We start from the raw sequence: 22,420 nt of genomic DNA, 5'->3' as shown, positions 1-22,420 counted from the left end.
GAATTCTTTTTCTGTATTTTCTCTGCCTATCTGTTGTGGAGGACAACTCTGTTTCGTTAAAAAAAGACAAAAAGAAAACGGCGCGTTTTTTTTTTTGTTAAAGTTCACATATTTTCCTAACAAAGCATAACAGTTGCAAGATGCTAGACGAGACATGTTCCTTTTCAAGTTCAACTCTTTGCGCGGCGCCAGCAATGGTTGCAGTATCAAAATTTTCAGCTAGCAAACTTGTCTATGCTCGCGAAGGCGACTTATTATCTGTCAAGCACACCCTTAAAGTTTGAGATAAGTAAAATGGACGGAGCTCTTAATCAAATATGACTCGTTAATGTGTGTACGAAACATTTTATTGGTCTTGGAAATTGAAGAAATCATTGGGTATTATATTATGATTTTGGAGGAGGAAACAATCTCAGTAATATTTATGTACAGCTAGCTGATAATCATCTTCCGCCTAAGTGATTTCTCAATTACTCGCCTTCTCCGAATTAATAAGCGTGGTTTTGCTATGCCTTACTTGGCTTCGAAGACTGTCGGATTGTTTCTTAAATTATATTTGCTAATAAATTATAGGAGGCTTTAGCTCAATGTAGAGACGCGCCAAGGACAATTCGTGCGCTTCTCGCGCATGCGCACTTTTGGGTGTCCATCTACGCATAACCAGAGCGCATGCGCAGTAGGGGCCCGGTTAGTCCTGTATACGCCTGCACTTATGCGCCTACGTCATGATAAAACTCCCTAAAATTCTTCTTGAGTAAAGTATGCTGGGAGTGCCTTCCGATGCTACATGCGGTACACCTACCGGCAGAAGTGTCGCCACTCAGTCGGAAAAAACTACAGAAAATTTTCTGTTGTTACGACAGAATTTCTGTGCGGTTTTTGACGGGAAACCTGTTGTGACAACAGAACGTTCTGTAGTAACATCGGAAATTTCTGTAGTTACAACAGAAAAGTGCTACAGAACTACAGACAACAGAAATATACTACAGAAAAACTACAGAGCTACAGAAAAGTACTACAGAACTACAGAAAAGTCTGATGTGTACGACAGAACTACACAATATTTTGTCGTATTTTTGACACGGTTCTGTAGTTTATTTCGACTGGATGCGTGAAATGTAAAGGATACGGCCGAGCGCCAACATAGCTGTATTCTAACGGAGCTGTAGATATAGATATGAGACGGGGCACCTACCTCTTCATGCCGTAAACCCAGGAGTAGTAGGACGATCCGGTTGGCGCGAAGGGGGCAAATGAGAAGCTGTTGAAGAAGGCTCGTTGGTCCCTTATTGCGGAGCAGTCATTAAGCGTTGCGTCTTGGCGGGGGAGGAGGGCCGGCGACGCTCATCAGCGCGGATGAGCGAAGACGACCTTTGGTCTCTCCCTCTCGTCGTGGCAATCCTCCCCCTGTAGCACGCGTCGGACGATGTTTATGTGACCACAGGCGCACGCACCTAGGCCCCGATTTTACGCGCCTCCTCGCCGTCTGGTTTTTCTCCCGCCGTACGTGAGTAGAGATATCGGTTATCAGCGGTGACACCCTGCGGGCCTCCGTCAGGTCCCAAAAGGAAATATGTTTGGCTTGTTTCGTGCGGAGCCGCGTTTTCGGGGCTCTGAGCAACCGTTCGCGGCAAGAAAAAGTGCATGGACCATGAGCAACGTCACCAACACCGCTTTCGGCGCGTAAGCCTGGAGAGCACTCCATGCTTCTTGAAGGTCCTGGATGGCAGATAGTTAGGGTGTTCTTGCAATCTCGTCGCTGTCTACTGTGGCTTCTCTTGCATTGGGCGTCACGGGAAAAAGATGACGGGAAAAAGATTGCTGGAAGCGTTTCTTGCATACAAACTAGAAGATAGCGTGTTCAAGACGTTTGGTTAGTCCATATTAAGGAGAGTTGTACTTAATGCAACAGGACAAGGATGTGAGTGAGTTGTTGCCTCTGGCATTTGCTGTCTTCGTGTACTTCCCAGCAATGCGAAGAGGAGAGGAAGCGAAGGCTGCCATGGTGTATGACAAAACGGTCATCTCGTAAATGCGGGATATTCATTCCATTGGGATTACCGATATCGCTCAGAATCGACCATTTTTTCAAAGTGCGCACAACTGTACCGTACGGTCGGGTATTCCGTTATCTTGGAGATGAAGATGCTGAGGTGCAATGACGTAACTGGCGGCTTTGGACGCAGGATGGACTAATTTTCCTCACTGGCGCTTAGTTTGACAAAATATGGCTGGTAAGACGGTATTTGTGTAGCTCATGATTAAAAAGAAATGCTCGTCCGAAAGCTCGACGTTATCTCGGTGACATCTCGCTAGCAGGCCGGGGCCATATAGCATCTTCAGTGGCTGCTCTGCCTTTGAGCACGTTGTCTTGGGGCACTTCGAACGCACCAGCAATTGCGAAAGTGGAACCGAAACGCAGTGGGCAAGAAATGCTGCGCGTTGTCTCATTGAGACACGTGGATATGTCGTGTGCAACGCCTCGCAGCCTCCGCCTGTCATGGTCGCTTCTCTTGAAGACCCTGTGACATTGTGAATGGGCCACCTACATGCGGTGACACTGCTCGTTCTGCCTCACTGCGGTTCCAACAGTATGCAGCAGGCCATATTATGCTAGGCGCAGTGTATGCAGGTCTAAATGTGTAGCGTATATAGCCAATAGCTATGAAGCATGAAGCGGCTTATACGGTGGTGACACATGTCACTTTATAGGTACATGGATGTATCAATGATGTATGGGTCTTGTACACAGTTCCCGCTGATACACAGTTCCCTATCTCGCTACAAATAGCACGCTTCATTTTTATATATGTCGTACTTGCATAAATGGCAAAATCCCCGCTATGATTGAATGGGGGTCTCATATAAGTGCATGTCAGCTTCTTTTAGTAAGCCTGTCTAACGGTTATAGACGTCATCCGCGCCTCAGTCAGGCGACGACGTTAGCGTACGCAATCGTGTTCTGCAGTGATTGTAGTGCACGCGGCTTTGTGCAGCTTGCCGTTGCGGTCACCGACGACAGTGCAGGACACAGACGGACTGTCAACGCGATCCGTCACTCGCAGTGCGGTCGCCCAGGTGCAGCGCATTACGGATTGTACTGTTTGTGGCTTGTTATGACAATCAGGGCAGCAAAGTCTATACTTAACCGGTAAAGGAACGTTTGTATATTGCGGGGCTTTACGTCTAGAAGCGAAGCATGGGTTATCAAGGGCAGCCGTTAGTATAAACGACTGCGGGTTAATTGAGCATCACGTATGCGATCAACTTATATCATAGGGATTAAATGTTAAAGGTTACTGTGATATTAGAGAGATTTAGCTTGCCGTGATCCGCGATCCGCTACCGTGATTCGCCACCGTGCTTTCCACAGCGCATGCCCAGATCAACTTGACGCCGATAGATGGCGCCACATACTTGATGTCGGCCCATAAACCTGCCGCGTCGGGACCAATCAGCTTGTGCGCCCCGCCTACATGCGGTAGAGGGTCACGGTAAGTTAAATCTCTCTATTCCTGATGTGCCCTACTTACCGGCTGTAGTGTTGCATATCTAGCTCGTGTTCACATCTACCAGGAAAATTCTGAAGACTGCTCGAGCCTGCTATGTTGTGCTCATGTGGTCGAAAGTGGACGAATATTGCACTATACCACCGTCGAATTAACGCCAGCTAGGCGCCGCATTCGTCGCGGAATCTCAGCTGGCGATGTCAGCAGTATGTACACGTAGATGTATAGTTGCTCCCATTCCATATTCGCCCCTGAGAATAGGCCAGCACATTGCCACACGTCGACCTGTTCTGAATCGAAGCTTAGTTTATAACAGCTGTCCAAGCTAAATGTAAACGAGCGTTAAAAAAAAATACACCTGAGAGTCCAAGGGCACTGAAACAAACTGAGAGCTGTTGAGAGTCGCCTCTTAGAGAGCGAAAAAAAAAAATGCTTCCGATTTGTCCACGTGACTCGATCGATAGCGTTCAATTGGCTGCGCTAGCCTAGGACGTACACAGCACACTTTCTAAAGTCTTGGTTGTATCTATCTGGAACACTCGGTGTGCATATCCTAATGGAAGAGTTGTGGCTTTACTACGGGAGCCAGCGCGATAAAGTAGAAAAACATGCGCATTTAATGAAAGCGCTGGTTTACTGCGACACAAAGGAGCGCTAATGAATAGCACCAACCCACACGAAAACATCGTCAGAGCAACGCCTAGTGTCGTGCATTCGTGTATGCAACTGGTAGACGTGAACAAATTCTTGCTGTTCACATTTCTCTGGAATGATGAACTTTCACCATCTTCTGGACGCTATCTTCGTGCCCGTGCAGCGCATTTGTGTGAAACAAGAAACACGCGGCAACCGTTTTATTTTCAGTGCAGAGATCCGAATGAGCTGGCCTCTCAGGGAAGTCCTATGAGTCCCGGGGGGGGGGGGGGGGGGGGGTTAGGTAAGCAGCGTCCTGTCAGCCATATACACTTTATACAAGGGAAGGCCGTGTTGTTGACGGCTTCCTTATCACTGGCGGCCAGTATTTCGCAGTGTGCTACTGCCACAATTTGACAGCACGGTTTTACTTTCTGTCAACGGCAGCGATGCTGCTGCCAAGTTTAGTCTTAGCTGAGCAAAAAAATTGCATAAGCGCACATCTATTCCACCTCTCAGAGTAACGTGGTACGCTGCGTGTCGACAGCTAGTTCTATACTAAGTTTCGAAAGCTGGGTCCGTATTCCGAGTTGGCGTCGTTTTCGGATGTGTCATTATCTCCCTGACAACCAGTCATCTGATAAATGGAAGCGACGGAACCGAAAGTGGTAGCAACGGAAGTGATATCCGGCTCCGGTGTTGCTGCCAACCGAAAGGGGTAGCAATTGACCTGACATCTGGTTCTGGTGTTTCCACCAGTCACATGACTTGAGGTCAGGGAGATAACGACACTTCTGAAAAGCACGTAAACTCTGTATACGCGATGCGCAAAACGCTGACAACGCCGCCTGTCGCAGAAGCCGCGAAGCGTAGGCGGGCTCGGTCGGGCGCTGCTCATGTCAGCCTCTATGCGCGCGCGTCGTGGTTTCGTCTTTGGTCGCGGTTTAACAGATATAACGCCGTTGTCAACATTTAGCAATGTCCGGGAAGAATTACTGCGTAATTAGTTTTTCGAACTCACATAAAACCTTGCCAGGAACAAGTTTGTATCAGTTTCCAGTGATGCTTCACGAGAACGACCGCGGCCGTGAATCGCGGCTGTTCGACGCAGAAAGCAAGCAATCACACCGAATGATATTTGTTCAGATTAATGTCGTTTTTTCGGCGCGCTGCTACACGACCAAAGCTAATGCCATTTCCAAATTATGGTAACTGCGATTGAAATGCTAATGTTGGTGCGCCTTCAATATGTTGCGAAGATGACTGCGCTGTAAACGAAGGCAGCCTTTACATTGACATTCATGTCTTGCATCTCTTGTAAACAACCTGTTGATTAGGACTATCAGTTACGAAGTTAGCGCAGTGTCGGCGGCGTATGTTTACGAAAATACACAGAAGGTGCGTACGTCTGCGCTCGACTGCGAAGAGCGTATGAGTTTCAACAACATAAACTTTGCGGACTAAAGCAAGTGTCAAGAGGAACAGATAAAATAGGCAATATCTAGTGTACTGTTCGACGGCGCTTTTATAGAAACTTCGAGTATCGCCCTACAGCGCAGCATACTACAGCCCCGTTGACTCCCGTACGCGTTCGCTCGGCATATTAAGACCCGTCGAAAAAGGCCCGAGCTTGGCCTCATCAAGAGAGCATACGGCAAATTCGTAACGCTTGCCACATCGGATACCTCGAGCTTACCGTAAGCGGCCGACGACGGCGCTCTGGCCGTGTGCTAGGCCCTATCGCTACGCCTAAACGCCTTAACGGTTTCGCATCAAAGCCGTAGCTGGAAGCGCTTTGGAAATAGTAAATTTCATATTCATAAAACTGCCTTATAAGTACCAGTTCAATTGTCTCACAAATTGTCTTACAGTAAAAGGAAGGCGTAACTTCGGCGACGCCTTAGCAGTGGAGCTGGAGAACGCAATCGGATGACCTGCTAATGTGAGCAGAAATTTGTATTGCGTTTATCACTTCTTCCAAAATCTCGTTAGATAACAGCGATCCTCAGTAAAGAAAATTTTTTTTAGATTCCTTCGTCAAATTAAGCGCGTATTATTTAAGATCAACAGACATGCTTTCCTGAAGGTGGCGAAAGAAATCCGCCATGCCGGCGGCTCGGCGCCGACGGACCGCGGCAGACGAAGCGACCTGTTCCGCCCGCGCTGAGTGCGTTGGCTACGGGTTAGCTGGCAGCGATGGGTGCCAGTTTTTTTTCTTTTTTTTTTTTTTTTTTTTACGATGCTATTTGGCATTTTTCACATAGATGACTGGGGGCAAAATTATTGGAGCACACTATAGTATTTAATGCAGGTGGCACTTTTGTAGTTTATTTTGGGTGTATCTTCTTACCAATTCTCTGCTCTCGAAATAACACATTTCCTCGTTGATCGCATTTGGTAGAGTACCTCAAACTCATTTGATACCTAATTTCGTTTTCACCCAATGTCATTATACTTTCTCGTGTAGCAGCAAACAAATATCATTTTGAACGAATGTCATTCAATGGAATTGGCAATAAATTTGCCGTGTAGAGGGGCTGACTGTTACTATATGTTTTCAGTGTTTTCCGCATTGCACCTTCGGTGAACACTTTTTGTTTAAACTTCATCGCGTCCGCTAGCGGGGAAGAAACAATACGCATTAGATTTGTGAAACGCTTAGCCAGACGATACTTAGCGTGCATTGACATCGCAGAGCACACGGTGGCATTTAGCATTTCGCCTCCACCTAAACGTGGGGGGGCGCGGTCGACTTCAGTCCCGATAACTCGATCTAGCTCCTCAGTAGCCTGAGCCACTGCGGCGGGTTATTGAGCAGACATTTGCCAATATGCGTTTTGAAATTTGCCATGCAATTACTTTGAAGACCAGAGTCAGTGTTTCTGTTGTCTGGCAAGTTTACGAAAACATGAAATGTCGCTGCACTTGCTGTTCATACTAGGGCTCTAGAGCTGGTTATAAAGCGCGCTGTAGTTCTGCAGTTTGGCGCGATGGTGATACAAATGAAATGAAGATGATGCTACAATATTAATATATAGGATAAAAAAAAATTCAATCTAATATGCCTTTGGCTAACCTGTGATGCAGCTTTTCAGATAATTCCTCTACTGGATATCTCACTCCCCCATGAAAGTATCTACCCGCTCTGCATTTTTGACGACAGAATACGTGAAATCTATGCTGTATAGGCAGTGGTAAAGCGCATGCTACTCTTGCTACAGGAGCCCAATATGCTCTATTTTTCTGATGCTCAGAATGCTGGTTTGCAAGCTCGCTGGGTTTTCCTGCGGTCGCACCGGTACGAAACCGCTCGCAGTTTCGACAACGCTGCCTAGTTTACTGTAGCAATATATTCCATGTAAACTAAGCAAGCGTGCACCATTAAGCAAAGAAAGAACACTGGTTCATAGGTCAAGGAATGAACTAATTAGCGTGGCGTTGTAATGAAAGCGGGGCACTCAAAATGAACTCCACTTCGTACGCAACCTTGTTGACGCTCGTCTGCAGCAAACACATGATGCATATGGAGGCGATGTAGTCCCAGACCGCCGTGACAACCTACACATGTCCACTATTATACAGTACGATCCCCTTGCGCACACTGTCAACGCGGAAATGCCCGCGAGACGCGCAGAAACGGCAGATCGCACGCGCGCGCCACGGCCGCGCTTGCCGCATGAGGCCCGCCTCGGGTTCCGACGGCCGCCGCTAGGCGGCTTTCAGTGGCGCCCCTATAGGCGCTGCGCATGGCGGATACGGACCTTGTTTGCAGCAATACGAAAGGTAAGGGAGATCTGAGCCAATCAGGTTGACGCGACTGCATTTCGCAAGATGTTTGCAGCACAGGGAAGGGCAAGGCCGACTTCGTCCAATCAAGATGATGCGGATACGTTGAGCATCTATTGAACACCGTCCAAGAATTTGGTAGGAACATAGTGATGTATACTGCGCATCATCATGATTGGCCAAGGCGCCCTTATCTTTCGTAGCGCTGCAACAGTTTGCAGAACGGAGGGCAGATATCCGCTTCTTTTTATTAAAACCAAGACATTCAACAGCGGGAAGCTTAATTCCTATTAAATTTGAGGCCGCTATATCCACTCACTTTTTTTTCTCTATCGGCTTCAAAGACACTGGGGACTAGGCTTCCGACGATTGAATTTCGGGTTTATCGAATCAAATAGGAAAAAGATATAACATACCAAGATCATGCATTTCAGATTGGCCCATTTTTCCTGACTCTCCAGTGAATGGTGTTTTTACAAACATGTTTGGTGGCACCAGCACTGCTTGATGCTTTTGAGAGTTTTCTTTTTAATTCTACTCGGCACCGGTTAGCGGACGTGCTCTACATGTGCTCCGAAGACGTCCGTGCTTTTGGTTGTCCAGTCACCTTTGATAGCCGTGGAATCTTCATTGACGGTTTCATAACTACGTCTGGACTTCGTAGAGACCAGCAGCAAGAACGTGAGTGGAATGTTTGCCAATTGTAGACGCGCACACTTACTCCATCTATATGGGACGCACGCAGGGAGATGACCAAACGACGGAGAAAACACAAATATAACAGGAAACTCAAACAGAGAATTGCACAAATCAATAAAATATCTGCGAACACGCCCTTGAACTTAAGCGCAATAATTGGAACCAAATATGCGAAAGTTTAAATGGAAATCTTAGCAGTGCGAAAACGTGGCACTGCTGAGGCACCTTGTTGACTCGGAAAATTCAAAGAGAGAATACAGCGACACACTAGAAAGGATAACACATCAGTTCCGTGAAAAAGATGAGCAAGTCATCGACCACCTTTGGTCACGATACGTAGTAAACGCACGCACGCAACCCCCCCCCCCCCCCACACACACACACATATCACCATGCCCGATACATGGACAACCAGAAGCTAGACGCCCAGATAACAGCACACGAGGTGCACGCAGCGGCCAGATAATTTGTCAAGAATACAGCCCCAGGCAAGGATCAGTTTACCAACGCGATAATTAGAAACCTAAATGACAAGCAAATCCAGATACTAACGGATTTTAACAACAAACTCTGGGACCAAGCTACAGTTACCGAGGAATGGAGACACGCGGAGATCATGATGATCCCCACACCAGGCAAACCATCTAGCCTGGATAATTTCCGACCAATTTCGCTGACCTTTTGCGTGGGGAAGCTTAACGAAAAATTTATCAAGACAAGACTGAGCAACTATCTGGAAGACAATGACCTGTTTCCGGACACGATGTTCGGCTTCAGGCCCAGGCTCTCTACACAGGACGTCCTACTGCAGCTCAAGGAGACTGTCATAAACAAAATAACGACGAGAAATGAGAGCATCATTGTGGCCATTAGATTTGTAGGGCACATTTGACAACATTAGCCACGAAGCGATACTCTGGAAACTGTCATCAACAAATTGCCGAAGAAAGACTTCGAGTATGTCGAGGCGTTTACTAACGGAGAGAACAGCCACTACTGGGATTAACAACAAACTGATGTGTGTCGGGTTCAGGGGGCGAGCTTCACTGCAGCGGGCTCAGGAGGCGACGATGCATCGAGGCGGAAGACAGCCAGGGAGGAGAGGCAAAAAGTAAAGTTTATATACACTTTCTACATACTGAAGAGGGTACAAGTCATAGAGAGGAAAACGGAGCTATCTGTACAAACAAAATCCGTCACTTAAATATGGTTTGGTATCCCCAGTTCCCTAGCTGGGGAAACAAAGTTCATCGATGCTATCCAATCAGTGGGGGCAAGGGATCACTCTAGGTGCCGCCCACTGCCGAGGGTGAACCTCCTTGCACATCTTCCGGTGGCGAGGGTAAATCTTCTGATGTCGAGGACGATTTTGTGCGGGCGATGGAGTTTCGGTACCAGGGCAAAATGGTCCGAGAAGTCTCCTATTGACGGTGGTCATTCACCCCGCGAAATTCCAAGGGGGCCACCTGCTTGCCTCGAGAATTCGGCGAGCGGGGTCAATGCTGCTCGGCGACGCGTCTCGTGCCCATTAAGCACAAGAATAGGTGCCCTGTTGTCGCCGTCGCTTCGCTGCTTTTGTTTGCGGTCGCTCGCCGGCGTCCGCTAAGTACGCCTCCATTGTGAGCTGCTGTAGCCTGGCCGGAACTCCGGCTGCAACAGCCTCCATTGTCAGCTACTGAAGTCTGGCCGGAACTCCGGTCACAACAATACGGTCAGAAACGAGAAAAACCCCAAACAAGGGGACACCACAAGGATCAGTTATATCTCTAATACTGTTTAACATCGCCTTGATAAGGATAGCGAGAAGACCCAGGCCAACTAAGTCTCCAGAAGGGTAAGCAGGATAACAAACAAAAGAAGGGGGATGAAGGAAAAAGACGCAATACGGACAGTGACAGCGTTCGTCTTCCCTCGCTTCACCTACAGTCTCCTTTATCTTAAAACAACTGAGACGGAATTAAGAAAAAGATGAACGCGCTAATCAGGAAGGTATACAAACGCGCTCTGGGATTGCCACCACACGCCTCTAACGGCAAGTTTGACGATCTGGGAATGCACTGCCGTCGAAGAACAGTGAAGTTATGCTCGACTCCCAGATCAGAACACTTAAACAGACCAAGAAACTCGGATATCACCTTACAGACGACAATAGCGCACAAACCACAAATATCGCACCAGAAATCAGAGCCATTTTCACGGTCACACCGCTGCCCAGAAATATGTACCCAGCCCATCATGACGGCCGAAGGAATGCCAGAGCCAAAACCTTTGATAAACAGCTGGGCAGAAAACATTTTGTGCCGTACGTCGACACAGCGAGGTACAAAGACAGATATGCACAGCAGCAGCGTTCACTGACTTGCGAGGCAAGCTCATATACGGAACAACTATACGAACCAAATGCATTCGGACTGCGGAAGAGGTGGCAATAGCCCTAGCAATCTCGGGAGCAAACTGAAGACAACACAGTTACTGGATAGTCTCGGATTCACAAGCCGCCTGTCGATCCTTCCAAAGCAGGATTAATCGCATAGCAAACAAGTTTCTAGCCGGCCGGCCGGAAGGAACAGACGTACCCAGACAGGCAACACACGCGTTTGTCTGGGTCCCCGACGCTGGGGTGGAGGGTAACATTAGAGTAGATGCCGTCATCCGAGGTTTCACTAGCCGGTCGGCAGAGCCTTCGGTAGAGACTTTCACAACACCATATAAAGTTTAATTCAGTTCAATTTATTACCTTAAAAGTCCCCCGTGGGGACATTAAGGGAAACAATACGAGCGCGTAGGGAGAAACGTAGAAAGTACACACTTCCACATGACACACTAAGCCAAGAGTATGCATGCAAGCCACCACACAAACAAAACCACATCCAAACAGAGCCCTGTACCACAAGATAAGGACAACACAGTACAAAAGTGAAAGTGTGTGGTACGGAGACATTGCTGTGAAGACACAGCCTCAGAATGTCTAAAATAGATAGCCCTAGTCAGTTGGAGTACCTTCTAGCCGGCTCGGACGCGCAGCATCAGCTCACGCTGGTGTAGCGAACCAGAGCCGCTAGCGAGGCCAACGGATTTCTGGACAAAGGACTACCGACCACTGCTATTTCCTAACCCGCTACCCTTAATCCCCAATTTTCCCCAATAAAGTTTACCAATAAGAAAAGTCGGCACCGATTGATAATGAGCGTTTGTCTCCTGTATGTTCGAACCATCCTTAGGAGCGATATAGCAAAAATAAGTTTTGGCGCAATAAATATCATTATCTTTTATCATTGACAATAAGCTATGATTATCATTATAGTTTAGGTCCTAAAGAATACCACCATGTCGCGCTTTGCCTCACATGTAGCCTGCTGGAAAAAAAATATATTACTTGCTTGGAATTCGAGGTACAAATATACGTAGTTAACACCAATAAACGACAATATTATATAAAGTCATAATTTATTATAGGACGCTGAGTAATTCGAGTTGTACGGTACGGAAGAATACGACATGCAAAAATCTGTGGCTTGACCAATTTGTCTGTTCACTAGGGCTCATTAAGAAATTTTCTCTTTGGAGAAACCCAATCTCGTCAGCCTTGCACCCTTAAGGGAAGCATGAAATGATTCGGATCGTATCTATATACACGTATATACCAAGCGCGTGTTTTCTTTTAGAAGGCCAAACATTTTAAGACAACGTTAACTGGTTTTAGACTTATTTTAGCCCTGGTGCTATATTGGAGACTACAGCGGACACCAGGTAAGGTGCACAATATTTCAAATAGTTAGTCTTTGTCGAAAGGGTAGAGCCCAGGGGGTCTGCTTTTGAACCACTTCGTGCGGCTTGTAATGTATTTACAATGTTCCAAATCTGTTGAGGGTAAGAAGATTTTTTGCCCTACCCTCTCCTATGGGAAGGACCTCCACTAATGCTAAATCAGGTCTACTACACGGCTCAGAAGTAGACCTCCCGGGCACTACACTTTTGACAAAGGCTGTACCAAATGTGCGCAAGCACTGCGTTTGCAATCCGGCCTCGAAACGTGCATAGACTGAGCGGTGTACGCTGGAAGCGCCCGCTGGCGCTGTATTACTGCGTGAATCGCCTATCAGGATGAACTTTGAGGGCCTTATAACGCACGCTACAATTTTTAAACCAGTCTTTTTTAGCAGCTATACTACTTGGAGGACGAGCTCCAATTCTGCAAATACAATGTATACGAACTGAAATTATAATTTTAAAAGCTAATTGATCCATTTAGTTATTTATCCAAATAATTGAAGCCTTCTGTTTCTTGCATGTTGTCCACCATAACTCCTAATATAGCCACAGGGCTAAAATTAACGTCAGTTAGCGTTTTAAATTTTGGGCCTTCTAAAACAGCTGACACACACACACAGCCCGATACAATAAATCTATAGAGGTGACCTTTGAAGGTATTGAGTGAAATTTAAGAGCTCCAGTGAGCACTATAGTTTCCAAATACTTACAACAAATGTTCATTGCAACCGATTGGCGCTACGCCTCACCGCCTGTATAGTCGCCCCTGGTCCGTTGACCTATAGGGTGTGAAATCTGGGCGAGCCTTCCGTTGGTCGTGCTCAAGCGTGCCAATACTACGCTCCCTCCACCCTCCTCTTCCCCTACACCTAGGGCTACATTTTATGGCGCCAGGTTTAAAAGCAGTTCAGCAAGAAATGTGACGGCGCCCAGACTCGCCAGAGGGGAGCGGCTGTTCAAAACGTGCACACCCTTTCTGGGAGTGGAGAGAGCAGCTTTGCTCCCTAATCTTCGTTGTAGCGTCAGTTAGGTGCTGCTAGGGCGTTAAGGGATTAATGCTCCATCCTGGTAGGTCAGCCCCGTTATTATGCTTGAGCAATAGCCACCCTGTTATGGCATCGTTTGCCACACCGCAATTAGACGAGCGTGTTGCGGAATGGTCGTGATACTAAGCCATTTATCTTGATCGCCATTGTTGATATGTATCGGTCATCGTCACGTTTGCGCGATGACGGGCATAAGATTGGCCGGCTTTGCTGTAACGAATGCTTGCATTGATGACCAGCCGTTACAGGCCCCAAGCATTTCGTTTTCGCCTATACCGTCCGCGAGCGGCCACTGTAGAGGCTGGCTTTCCGTGATGCAGTCTCGAGTGTATTGTGGCGCTTCCTGGTGTAGAAATGAAAGGGCCGTGCAAAATGAACATCTTTTATGTATTTATTTCATCCTCAAGTACAGAGTACATTACAGAGGGGAAGGGCAGTTCACAATAACAGAACAGGAAGTATGATTTATACAACAGTATACAAAGCAGTAGAGGTAAACCTATTATGATTAACAATTTGTTTAGAACGTAAAAGATTTGATCAACAATACTATGAAATGGTGCATCAGGATAGCATAAGTCAGTCAATACAAACATAGTACTTAGTTCAGTATCATTGAGACCCTTTAACTTAATGGGATAACTAATGCTAGTTAATAAGGCACGTAAGGAGTTCTATTCTCTAGAGATTTTTTGAAAATATGATTGTGCACATGTCACTGCATTTCAGTGGGGCAATGAGACTTCTTTTTTCGGGATTACGGTGATGAGAAATGAATGACGGTGGTTTTATACACCGGGAGCGAAGTTTGGTATTATGGTAGGAAATCATGGGGGTTGCTTTCGACTGGTATAGTTAAATATGATTTCATGTGGATGACGCTAGCTGAACGATGGTAACTAGACAAAATAAAACGCGCTACATAACTCTGCACAGATTTAGACGTGCCAGTGTCACGCGGGTTCAGAATCCCATACAGATTATGCATATTCCATTTGTGGTCACACATAGGTTGTGCGTAATAACAATTTTAGTGAGGATGGTGCAAGGTAAACATTTCTTGTTTAATGCATAGCGCCGGCCACACTGGCTTCCTTTGTAGACACTACCATTTAGCATGTCTAGTTGTTGGTGGGAAGGTGGGCGGCGAAAGCGACCATTTTAACAACGTTCGCAAAAATTGGCATCACATATTGACTTTTCGTGACTGTAAGTAAGTGAATAATGGCTTCTTCTCAGAATTGATTACTCTTGGATCTCAGCTGCTACCTGCATAGATGGTTCTGTCTTGGAGTTGAGTTAAACAAAGCGTTTAGAACGTGTAACAATACTTGCTATCAATCAGCTGTAAATTAACTTCATGAAAGCCGGCGCTAATTCGTCTTCCGATGGAATGCGACGCAAAGCAGCACGCTGTCTCGAAGAGCCGTCACAGCCGCCACAACAGCTGGGCGGTAGCCTTTCTTAAGCTAGAAGGCCACACTTCGATTGCTTGAGTGCTCGGCCAGTGAAGCGCGCGAAATCGCCCGTTGGCAATAGTTAAGCATGAAGAATACAGAAAACAGAGAATCTTTAATTAAGAGTAGATACCGTAGCTCAAATTTAAAGAACATTTTATGCTGCTCTGCATTTGGGAGGGCTCTGTGAGGGCTCTGTGCAGAAAAATGCGCTAACTGAAAGGAACAGAGAACATATTACCCGAATCAGACGAAGACAAGACCATCTTTTCTACCCTTGACGGTCTCTGCGAGTTTAACGTGATGCCTTTCGGACTGTGCAATGCATCGGCCAGGCGCGATCGACACCGTGCTCGGAGGAATTAAATGGAAGACATGTCTGTGGTATCTCGCCGACAGCATCGTCTTTTCGTCGGACTTCGCCCAGCACTTACACCGTCTCATCCAAGTTCTTACGTTTCTTGCACAAGCCGGTCTTCAAATCAATACCAAGAAATGCCACCTTGCCAGTAAAACCGTCGAAGTCCTCGGCCATATCGTCAATAAGGCGGGAATCAAGTCTGATCTCGAGAAAATTGCAGCTGTCGTTAATTTTCTGGTGCGGCGTCGTACCTCCGCCGTTTTATCCGGAACTTCACCTCCATTGCAGCCTCGTTAATTAAACTCTTGACTTCTGAAGTGCTTCTAGAGTGGCCCATTGAGTCTGAAGAGGCCTTTCAAGCTTTCAAGCAGTCATCTCACTTCTACTCCGGTGCTTTGCTATTTTGACGAGAACGCGCCCACCATACTTCACACTGTTGTTGTGGCTGTAGGAAGAAGGAAAAGAAAATGCACGGGCCTGCTACTAGCTCTGTAGCTGAGCCACCTCCGCTGCCTCGTGCAGACAGAAGAGAAAATAGAGAAGAAAGAAAAAGAAGAGGGAGAGAAAGAGGCGCGCCGCAACAACAGCCGTCGTTCACCACCGAAGCGGTGGCGGGTGCAATGACGGCCTACAACAGATAAAAATTCGGTCAGGCTAGCCCCCGCCGCAAGCGGCGGTGACCTACCTGTCCCAGCCCCATCAGAGGAAACCTGGCATCGGTGCGGTGCTCTTGCAACGTAACACCGCGACTGAAAAACGCCAGCCGTACGCTTACGTACGCCTACTGCAGCAGAGCGCAACAACACTAATACGGAGCGAGAGTGTCTTGCCGTGGCATCTTTAGAAAATTAGACCCTATTTGTATGAACGCCACTCCGCCATCGTAACAGGTCTTCACGCGCTGTGTCGGCTGTAGTCTTTGAAGAACTTATCTGGTTATCTGGGCCGCTGGGTGCTGCGTCTTCAAGAGTACGCCTTCACCATCACCTTTATATATGGCCGAAAACCCCTCTACAGTGACGCCTTATCTCCGACCCCATTGCTGTTTGTTCCCACGACTCCACGTACTTTTTTCTCTACCCTTCCCATGTTCGTCAGCTTACTGCTGACCTTCTGCATGTTGCACCAATCGATGTGCCTGAACTGGACATGAACGCTGATTTCCCATCCCTGCCGCTGGCTGATCCCTACTGCCGCTCAAGCATAGCTCGTCTCCTTAGTGAATCCGTGGTAGCGAACAGTCACTTGCGCCGTCGGCTTTGTCGGATACGATTTCAGCATGGAACACTCTACCGCAGTATTTACCACCCTACAGTTCAAGGTTGGGTTTCCGTTGTACATCGCTGCCTTCGTCTTAGAGTTTTGGAGGCTTACCACGATGACTGCCGGTAATTTAGGCCACCATAATACGACCATATCAAGAGCCGCTACTTCTGGCCTGGACTTTTTCTGCCTGTGTCGCCAAATACATATCTTCCTGTGCGTCTTGCCACTATCGCTAGTGGTGAAGTTCTCTTCCTGCTGGCCTTCTTCAGGCTTTACCTTGCCCTTTTGACTCGGTCGTCATTGACTTTTTTGGCCCTACCCTTGTCACGTCAGCCGGTCACCACTGAGTTGTCACCACCACCGACAATCTGACGTAGTACGTTGAAAGAGCCCCTCTTCGCTTCTGTGCCGCCTCTGAGGCCGGCAAATTTTTTCTGCGTGCGATAGTATTGCGCCATTGTGCTCCACATATCCTCATTAGTGACCGAGGGAATACATTTAATTCTCAGGTCCTTGAGAAAGTACTGCACGCAGCCAACACCGTTCATAAGGCGTCCTCCAGCTATCATTCGCAGACCAATAAATTCATAGAGCGTTTTCATAGCGCGTTGTCCGACACGATTTTCAAGTACGTCGCTTCTGACCATCAGGACTGGGAAAACTTTTTTCCTTTCGCCACCTATACCTACAATTCCGCAGTTCAGCGCACCACTGGCTATAGCCCTTTCTTCTTAGTTTATGGCCGTCAACCGTCCGCGGTATTCGATGCGTATACCTTCTTCTCTGCTCCCTCCTATCAGTGTACATTTCTGGGCCAACAGTTTGCTCATTGGGCCTAGAGTATCGCATTCTTTGGTACGTGGCTAGTTGCATTGATAGCAATCATGCCGGATGATTTTTTAACTGTTTACCGATTCGCGATATTAAAATTCATGAGAGATACCACGGCGTGGTCTTTGCAAATGGGTTGTAGGTCAAGGCGAACATTATGTCCCTAATATAGTTTAATGCTTAAACAATTAAAAAACAAATTTGCTAATGAGTCCGCTCGCTTCGGACTCTAAGAGGCAATGTTACGTTGTGAAATTGAACGCCGCCAACATAAAAGGTGAATCCGTTTTTTAATTCCTTCTCTAGGCAACGCGGCTCGAAATATCGAACGTGAAAAATACGCGCATGGAAGTTTGTGCGTTGGCTTTCATGCATTTCACGCTGCTCCTTTCCTAATAACGTTTATTATTTGATATTTATTACTTTCGCCCCGCCGCGGTGGCGATGTGGTTAGGGCACTCGACTGCTGCATTCAATGCACGTCGGACCAAGTCCCGACCACGGCACCTGCTTTTTGATGAAGTCGAAAAACAGGGCCGCCCTTTTGTGCTGTGCGATGTCAGTGGCAGTTAATAACCCCAGGTGAAATTTCCGCAGCCTTCCACTACGGCGTCTCTTATACCCTGAATCGCTTTGGAAGGTTAAATCCTATAAACGAAACGAAACGAAATCAAACCAAACTTTATTACTTTCTTTATGGAAGATTATAGTTGATGTGCATCATTTATAGATACCTTCCAGCACTTTAACATACGGCTCATCTACGCCCTGGTTTCGCAATTATTGCGGAGGTTTATTGTTATCTATGATTGTTATATGTGGGTGTTGACTATACTCCGAGCATTTTTCTATCGCCTGGTTGATTGTATGGATATGATCGAGCGTAGAACTTTTCATCCTTTGGTTGATTGAAGTCTAAGGTTTCCCTAATTTTATTAGGAATACCTTATTAAATGTCCTGTAGTAACTGAAAGTAAGCTTCTCTGTATCTAATTTTTCAAGTCCTCGAATTTTCCTTCATTGTGAACTAAGATAACGTTAGAGTTCTTCCAAGATTCCGATACCGCCGAGGCCGCGAAGCATTGCATATGGCCCGTTTTTCTAGCAGGATACCCACCGTTCTTCAACGAATCTGTAACTACCTGAACCTCCCCAGCTGTTTTTTCTCTTTCCATAGTCTTCTAAACCTGGTTGAATTCGACGATTATTATTTCTATAACATCAGTACGTATCCCCAAAACACTTTAGTAAGTCCCACGCAACACAACGCGTTCATCAAGCGCCCCCTCTCAGACGCTTGACCGAACTCCCTTCGTGGCATATGCTTTACGGGCACTGCGTATTTGGGTTCGAATTTTATTGAATTTCTTTTGTTTGCGGCCGTCTCACTCCCTGCCATCTTTATGGGTACCATGGAGTGTTGAAAACAGTAACAACATTAGACAGATTTCAGTGTAATGGGGTAGTAATGCATTCGCATTAAAAATCACCCGGTATAAATTGGCTACATAGTCACTATAGTGCTCCATAAACAAAGTAATAAATTCGTAGTAAGGAAGGACCTGAAAGAGCAGAGGGCAAAGCACAGCTCCATGCGGTACATTCCTTTCCGCAACATTAAACGAGGTCAGGCCATTTGGAGTATTCATAAAAGAAAAAAGATAGGTTGCCCCTGCAGTCAAAGTGTAGAACTTGCCTCGGAGACATATTATTAAAATATTGAAATATTGCATGATGAGAAACAGAGTAAAGGAGGCGGCTTCGATGTCCAAGAAAACATCAATGGGCGTATGTCTAACACGAAGTCCATCTTCAAGTGATGAGACGAGAACGATAAGAGATGATTGCAGACCTGTTTTGCCGAAACCCATTCGTTTTTTAGAGCACGCATTTCGGCTTTAAAAGTCCCATGAAATGTGAAATTTCATGACCTGCCACAGCAGCTAAGTGGCTATGGTGTTCGGTCTACGACCTTGAAATGTCGGCATCGACACAGCCATCGAATACGCCATGTAATTGTACGGTAAAGAACCCGGATTGTAAAATCATTCCACGGACTTTTGCTATAACTTCCGCTCAGACCACATGCTGCATCCGCCGCGGTGGTGCAGTGGGCACGGCACTCGACTGCTATGCCCAATTATGCGGTATCGAATTCCGGCCGCGGCGGCCGCTTTTCGATGGATGCGCCCGTGTGCTGTGCGATGTCAGTGCACGGTGAAGAACCCCAGGTGGCCGAAATTTCCAGAGCCCTCCACTACGGCGTCTCTCACAACCTGAGTCGCTGTGAGACGTTAAACCTCATAAAACAAAAACAAAAAAACACATGCTGCTTCTTGACGTAAAACACCACATACCATACCATACCATACCATACCATACCATACCATACCATACCATACCATACCACGCCGGTATGGCGCAGCGGTTACGGCGCTCGACTACTGTTCCCAAGGACTCGGGATCGAATCCCGGCCTCGGCGGCCGCTTTTCGGTGGAGACGAAAAGCAAGGCGCCCATGTGCTGTGCGATGTCAGTGTACGTTAAAGAACCCCAGGTGGTCGAAATTTCCGGAGTCCTCCACTACGGCGTCTCTAATAGCCTGCAGTCGCTTTGGGACGTTAAACCCCACAAAACCAAAACCAAACCATATGCAATGTCATATCGTACCATACACTGCCACACCATACCGCATACGAAATTTCTTTCAAAAGTCGTGAAACCCTCTGACGGAAAGCAAGCAGGTCAACATTTACCTACAGCCACGCTCCCTTTGGCTAGAATGCGCAGTTACGGGCACGAACAGCCGGACGCTGCGTAAGGGAACGTCTGTTGCCACCGGTTGGTATGCGGTCGCATATGGAATGTTAAATGCGGCCCATATGGCGACGCACATTGGTATGCGCTGCATGCGTAGTTGTCCGTGCACAAAGCAGCGCTAACACGCGAGAAGCCGGGAAAAACAAGCGGTTTTCAACTTCGCTTAATTTGATGTAAACGGCAGAAACATGGGCCAACTGCTCCACCTGCTGACAAACACGCCATTCCTACGCAATATCAGGCAAGGCCTGCAGGTGTCAGCCTGCCTGCCTGCTTCACCGATAGCACCACGGCTCATCCTGAATGGCGTCTATGAGTCAGTTGTTTTCCACTCTACGGACGAAAAAAGATCTGAGTGAATCTCCCGCCTGGAACTTTGCAATTGCAGCTTTGTTCATCGCCGGCCCTCCACAATCTATGCCGTTAAATCAGCATACGGATTCTGTGGTGGCACCAAAAAATGATGTAGAAATTTCTCGTCCATCTCGGTTTTCTTTGAGCCTGTTCTTGCAACTATATATCGGAACTCAATTTTGTGAATAATCAGCTGATTTCGACAATGTAATTTATAATGCCTGTAATTTTGTTATTTTGAGGATACTGCCACACCTTAAATGTTCGGTCAAAGCAAGTGTGAAGCATCTAAAACATATTAAAGGGATTGAATTTCATCAACAAATGCAGCTTAGGCTCCAGCTGACAGGAAAAGTTTCGGAGTACAAATATTAACTGATTCGAACAAGTAGAGAATACTGTACTGGCAAGCAGAACAGAGAGCAAGACAAGTCCAAAAGTCATCTTAAGTATTCCAACTATGCCTTCTCAAAGTTGTCACTTCGGTGGAAGTCTTCTACTTAGCTATTTCATGGTCCCACGGTAAAATGCTTTCTTTATCATTTTTTCTGTCTGTTTTGTGCACGAACCTACAAACCCACAGACTACAAAACTACAGAACCTTGTCGAAAATGCGACGAAAGTTTCTGTAGTTCTGTCGTAAAAGTAATTTTTTTTTTCTGTAGTTCTGTAGTACTTTTCTGCAATTTTGTAATTTTTTTCTGTAGTAACTTTCTGTTTTCTGTCGTTCTGTAGTACTTTTCTGTTTTAAGTGCACAAAACTCTAATGTTACTAAGAAATTTGTGTTGTCACAACAGGTTGCCTGTCAAAAAGTGCACAGAAATTCTGTCGTAACGACAGAATATATTTCTGTAGATTTTATCGACTGGACAAAAAATTTTGGTTGGCATTTTAACCTTGGAACATCGTTTCGTACTTTCCTTCTGTATCCCAGCACATCGCTTTACTGTGTGCCAATTCGTTATCAACAATAAGCGTTCAAGAGGGTAAATTTAATTATGACATTTTGCATCGAATGAATTTGGTTTGGGGCGCTTGGTCATGTTTGCCGTAGTTATGCATTTTGTTGAGTAAGATAAGAAGATCAATAAGAAATTAAATCACCTCGACTCTTCTTCAGCGAGAGCTATATAAAGCGCATGATATACAATCTTGCATTGGATCCTCGGCGGTATCCTCATAACCCCAGGAGGCGAGGTTGCCATCGTCAGTACGGGGACTTTATAGAAAAATGACCATTTCTAAATTTTCAGGGCGCCACACGTATAGGCCTGCGTAGTTCGTATGCTCCTTTTGAGGATTCGAAGGCAGCGAACGGGAGCGTTATGTGCGTCACAGCTTGTGTCCGTCTTTTATTTTCTAATACGCTATATACGGCTTTGCGAAAGTGAGCAGGTCCAGGTTTCAATGTTTAGGAACTGATGACAGCAAGGAAACAACAACTATACACCAATACAGGATGTGTCGCTTTGTGACAATACACAGACGCACTGCTCTACCATCTTCAGTAAAACACCGTCCCAAGCACTGTGTCTATGCTACAAATTCGATGAACGCCTGCTGCAGAAGCGCGCACCAACTGTCCTCATTCACCCCAGCTCTCTGCTTGTATACCCGACCCACTTCTTCCCTCGCGGGAGAACGAGGGCCGGGTATGCAAGTTTGAACTGGCATGGCAGGCGAACATCCTGAGCACTTAACTATGACTGAAATAAACCGTTGTACCACTACCACTACAGTGGTATCTGAAATCATTAGTCAAACCTCCTCGCCGCGTTTTACACTCTTGTCTGCTGGTAGGAGCAACGTGGGTACTTTGCTTGTTTATTTCTGGTAGGCTCTCGGCGTCTCATAATGATGCGTGATTTGAAAATGAAAATAAATTG

The 22,420-nt window shown here is 46.6% G+C and overlaps 1 protein-coding gene across 2 annotated transcripts in view; it reads right to left on the bottom strand.

The window, feature by feature from the left end:
* The window catches only part of LOC146175824 (equilibrative nucleoside transporter 2-like), an 83,772-nt gene that overhangs the window by 40,595 nt on the left and 20,757 nt on the right, over window positions 1-22,420 (bottom strand). Inside the window, exon 1 of one of the 2 annotated variants that reach the window (XM_084582176.1) lies at window positions 1,196-1,348. The exons of the other annotated variant lie outside the window; for it this stretch is intronic. Coding sequence (XP_084438302.1) covers window positions 1,196-1,203 — 8 coding nt within the window. The 5' untranslated portion in view covers window positions 1,204-1,348. Of the gene's footprint in view, window positions 1-1,195; window positions 1,349-22,420 lie in introns of those variants that run through there. 2 annotated transcript variants of the gene reach the window in all.

Source organism: Amblyomma maculatum, chromosome 10, assembly GCF_055883805.1.
Source record: "Amblyomma maculatum isolate TAMU_Amacu chromosome 10, ASM5588380v1, whole genome shotgun sequence".
In the NCBI taxonomy this organism is placed as follows: Eukaryota; Metazoa; Arthropoda; class Arachnida; order Ixodida; family Ixodidae; genus Amblyomma; species Amblyomma maculatum.
This window is presented reverse-complemented; position numbering and strand designations above follow the sequence as displayed.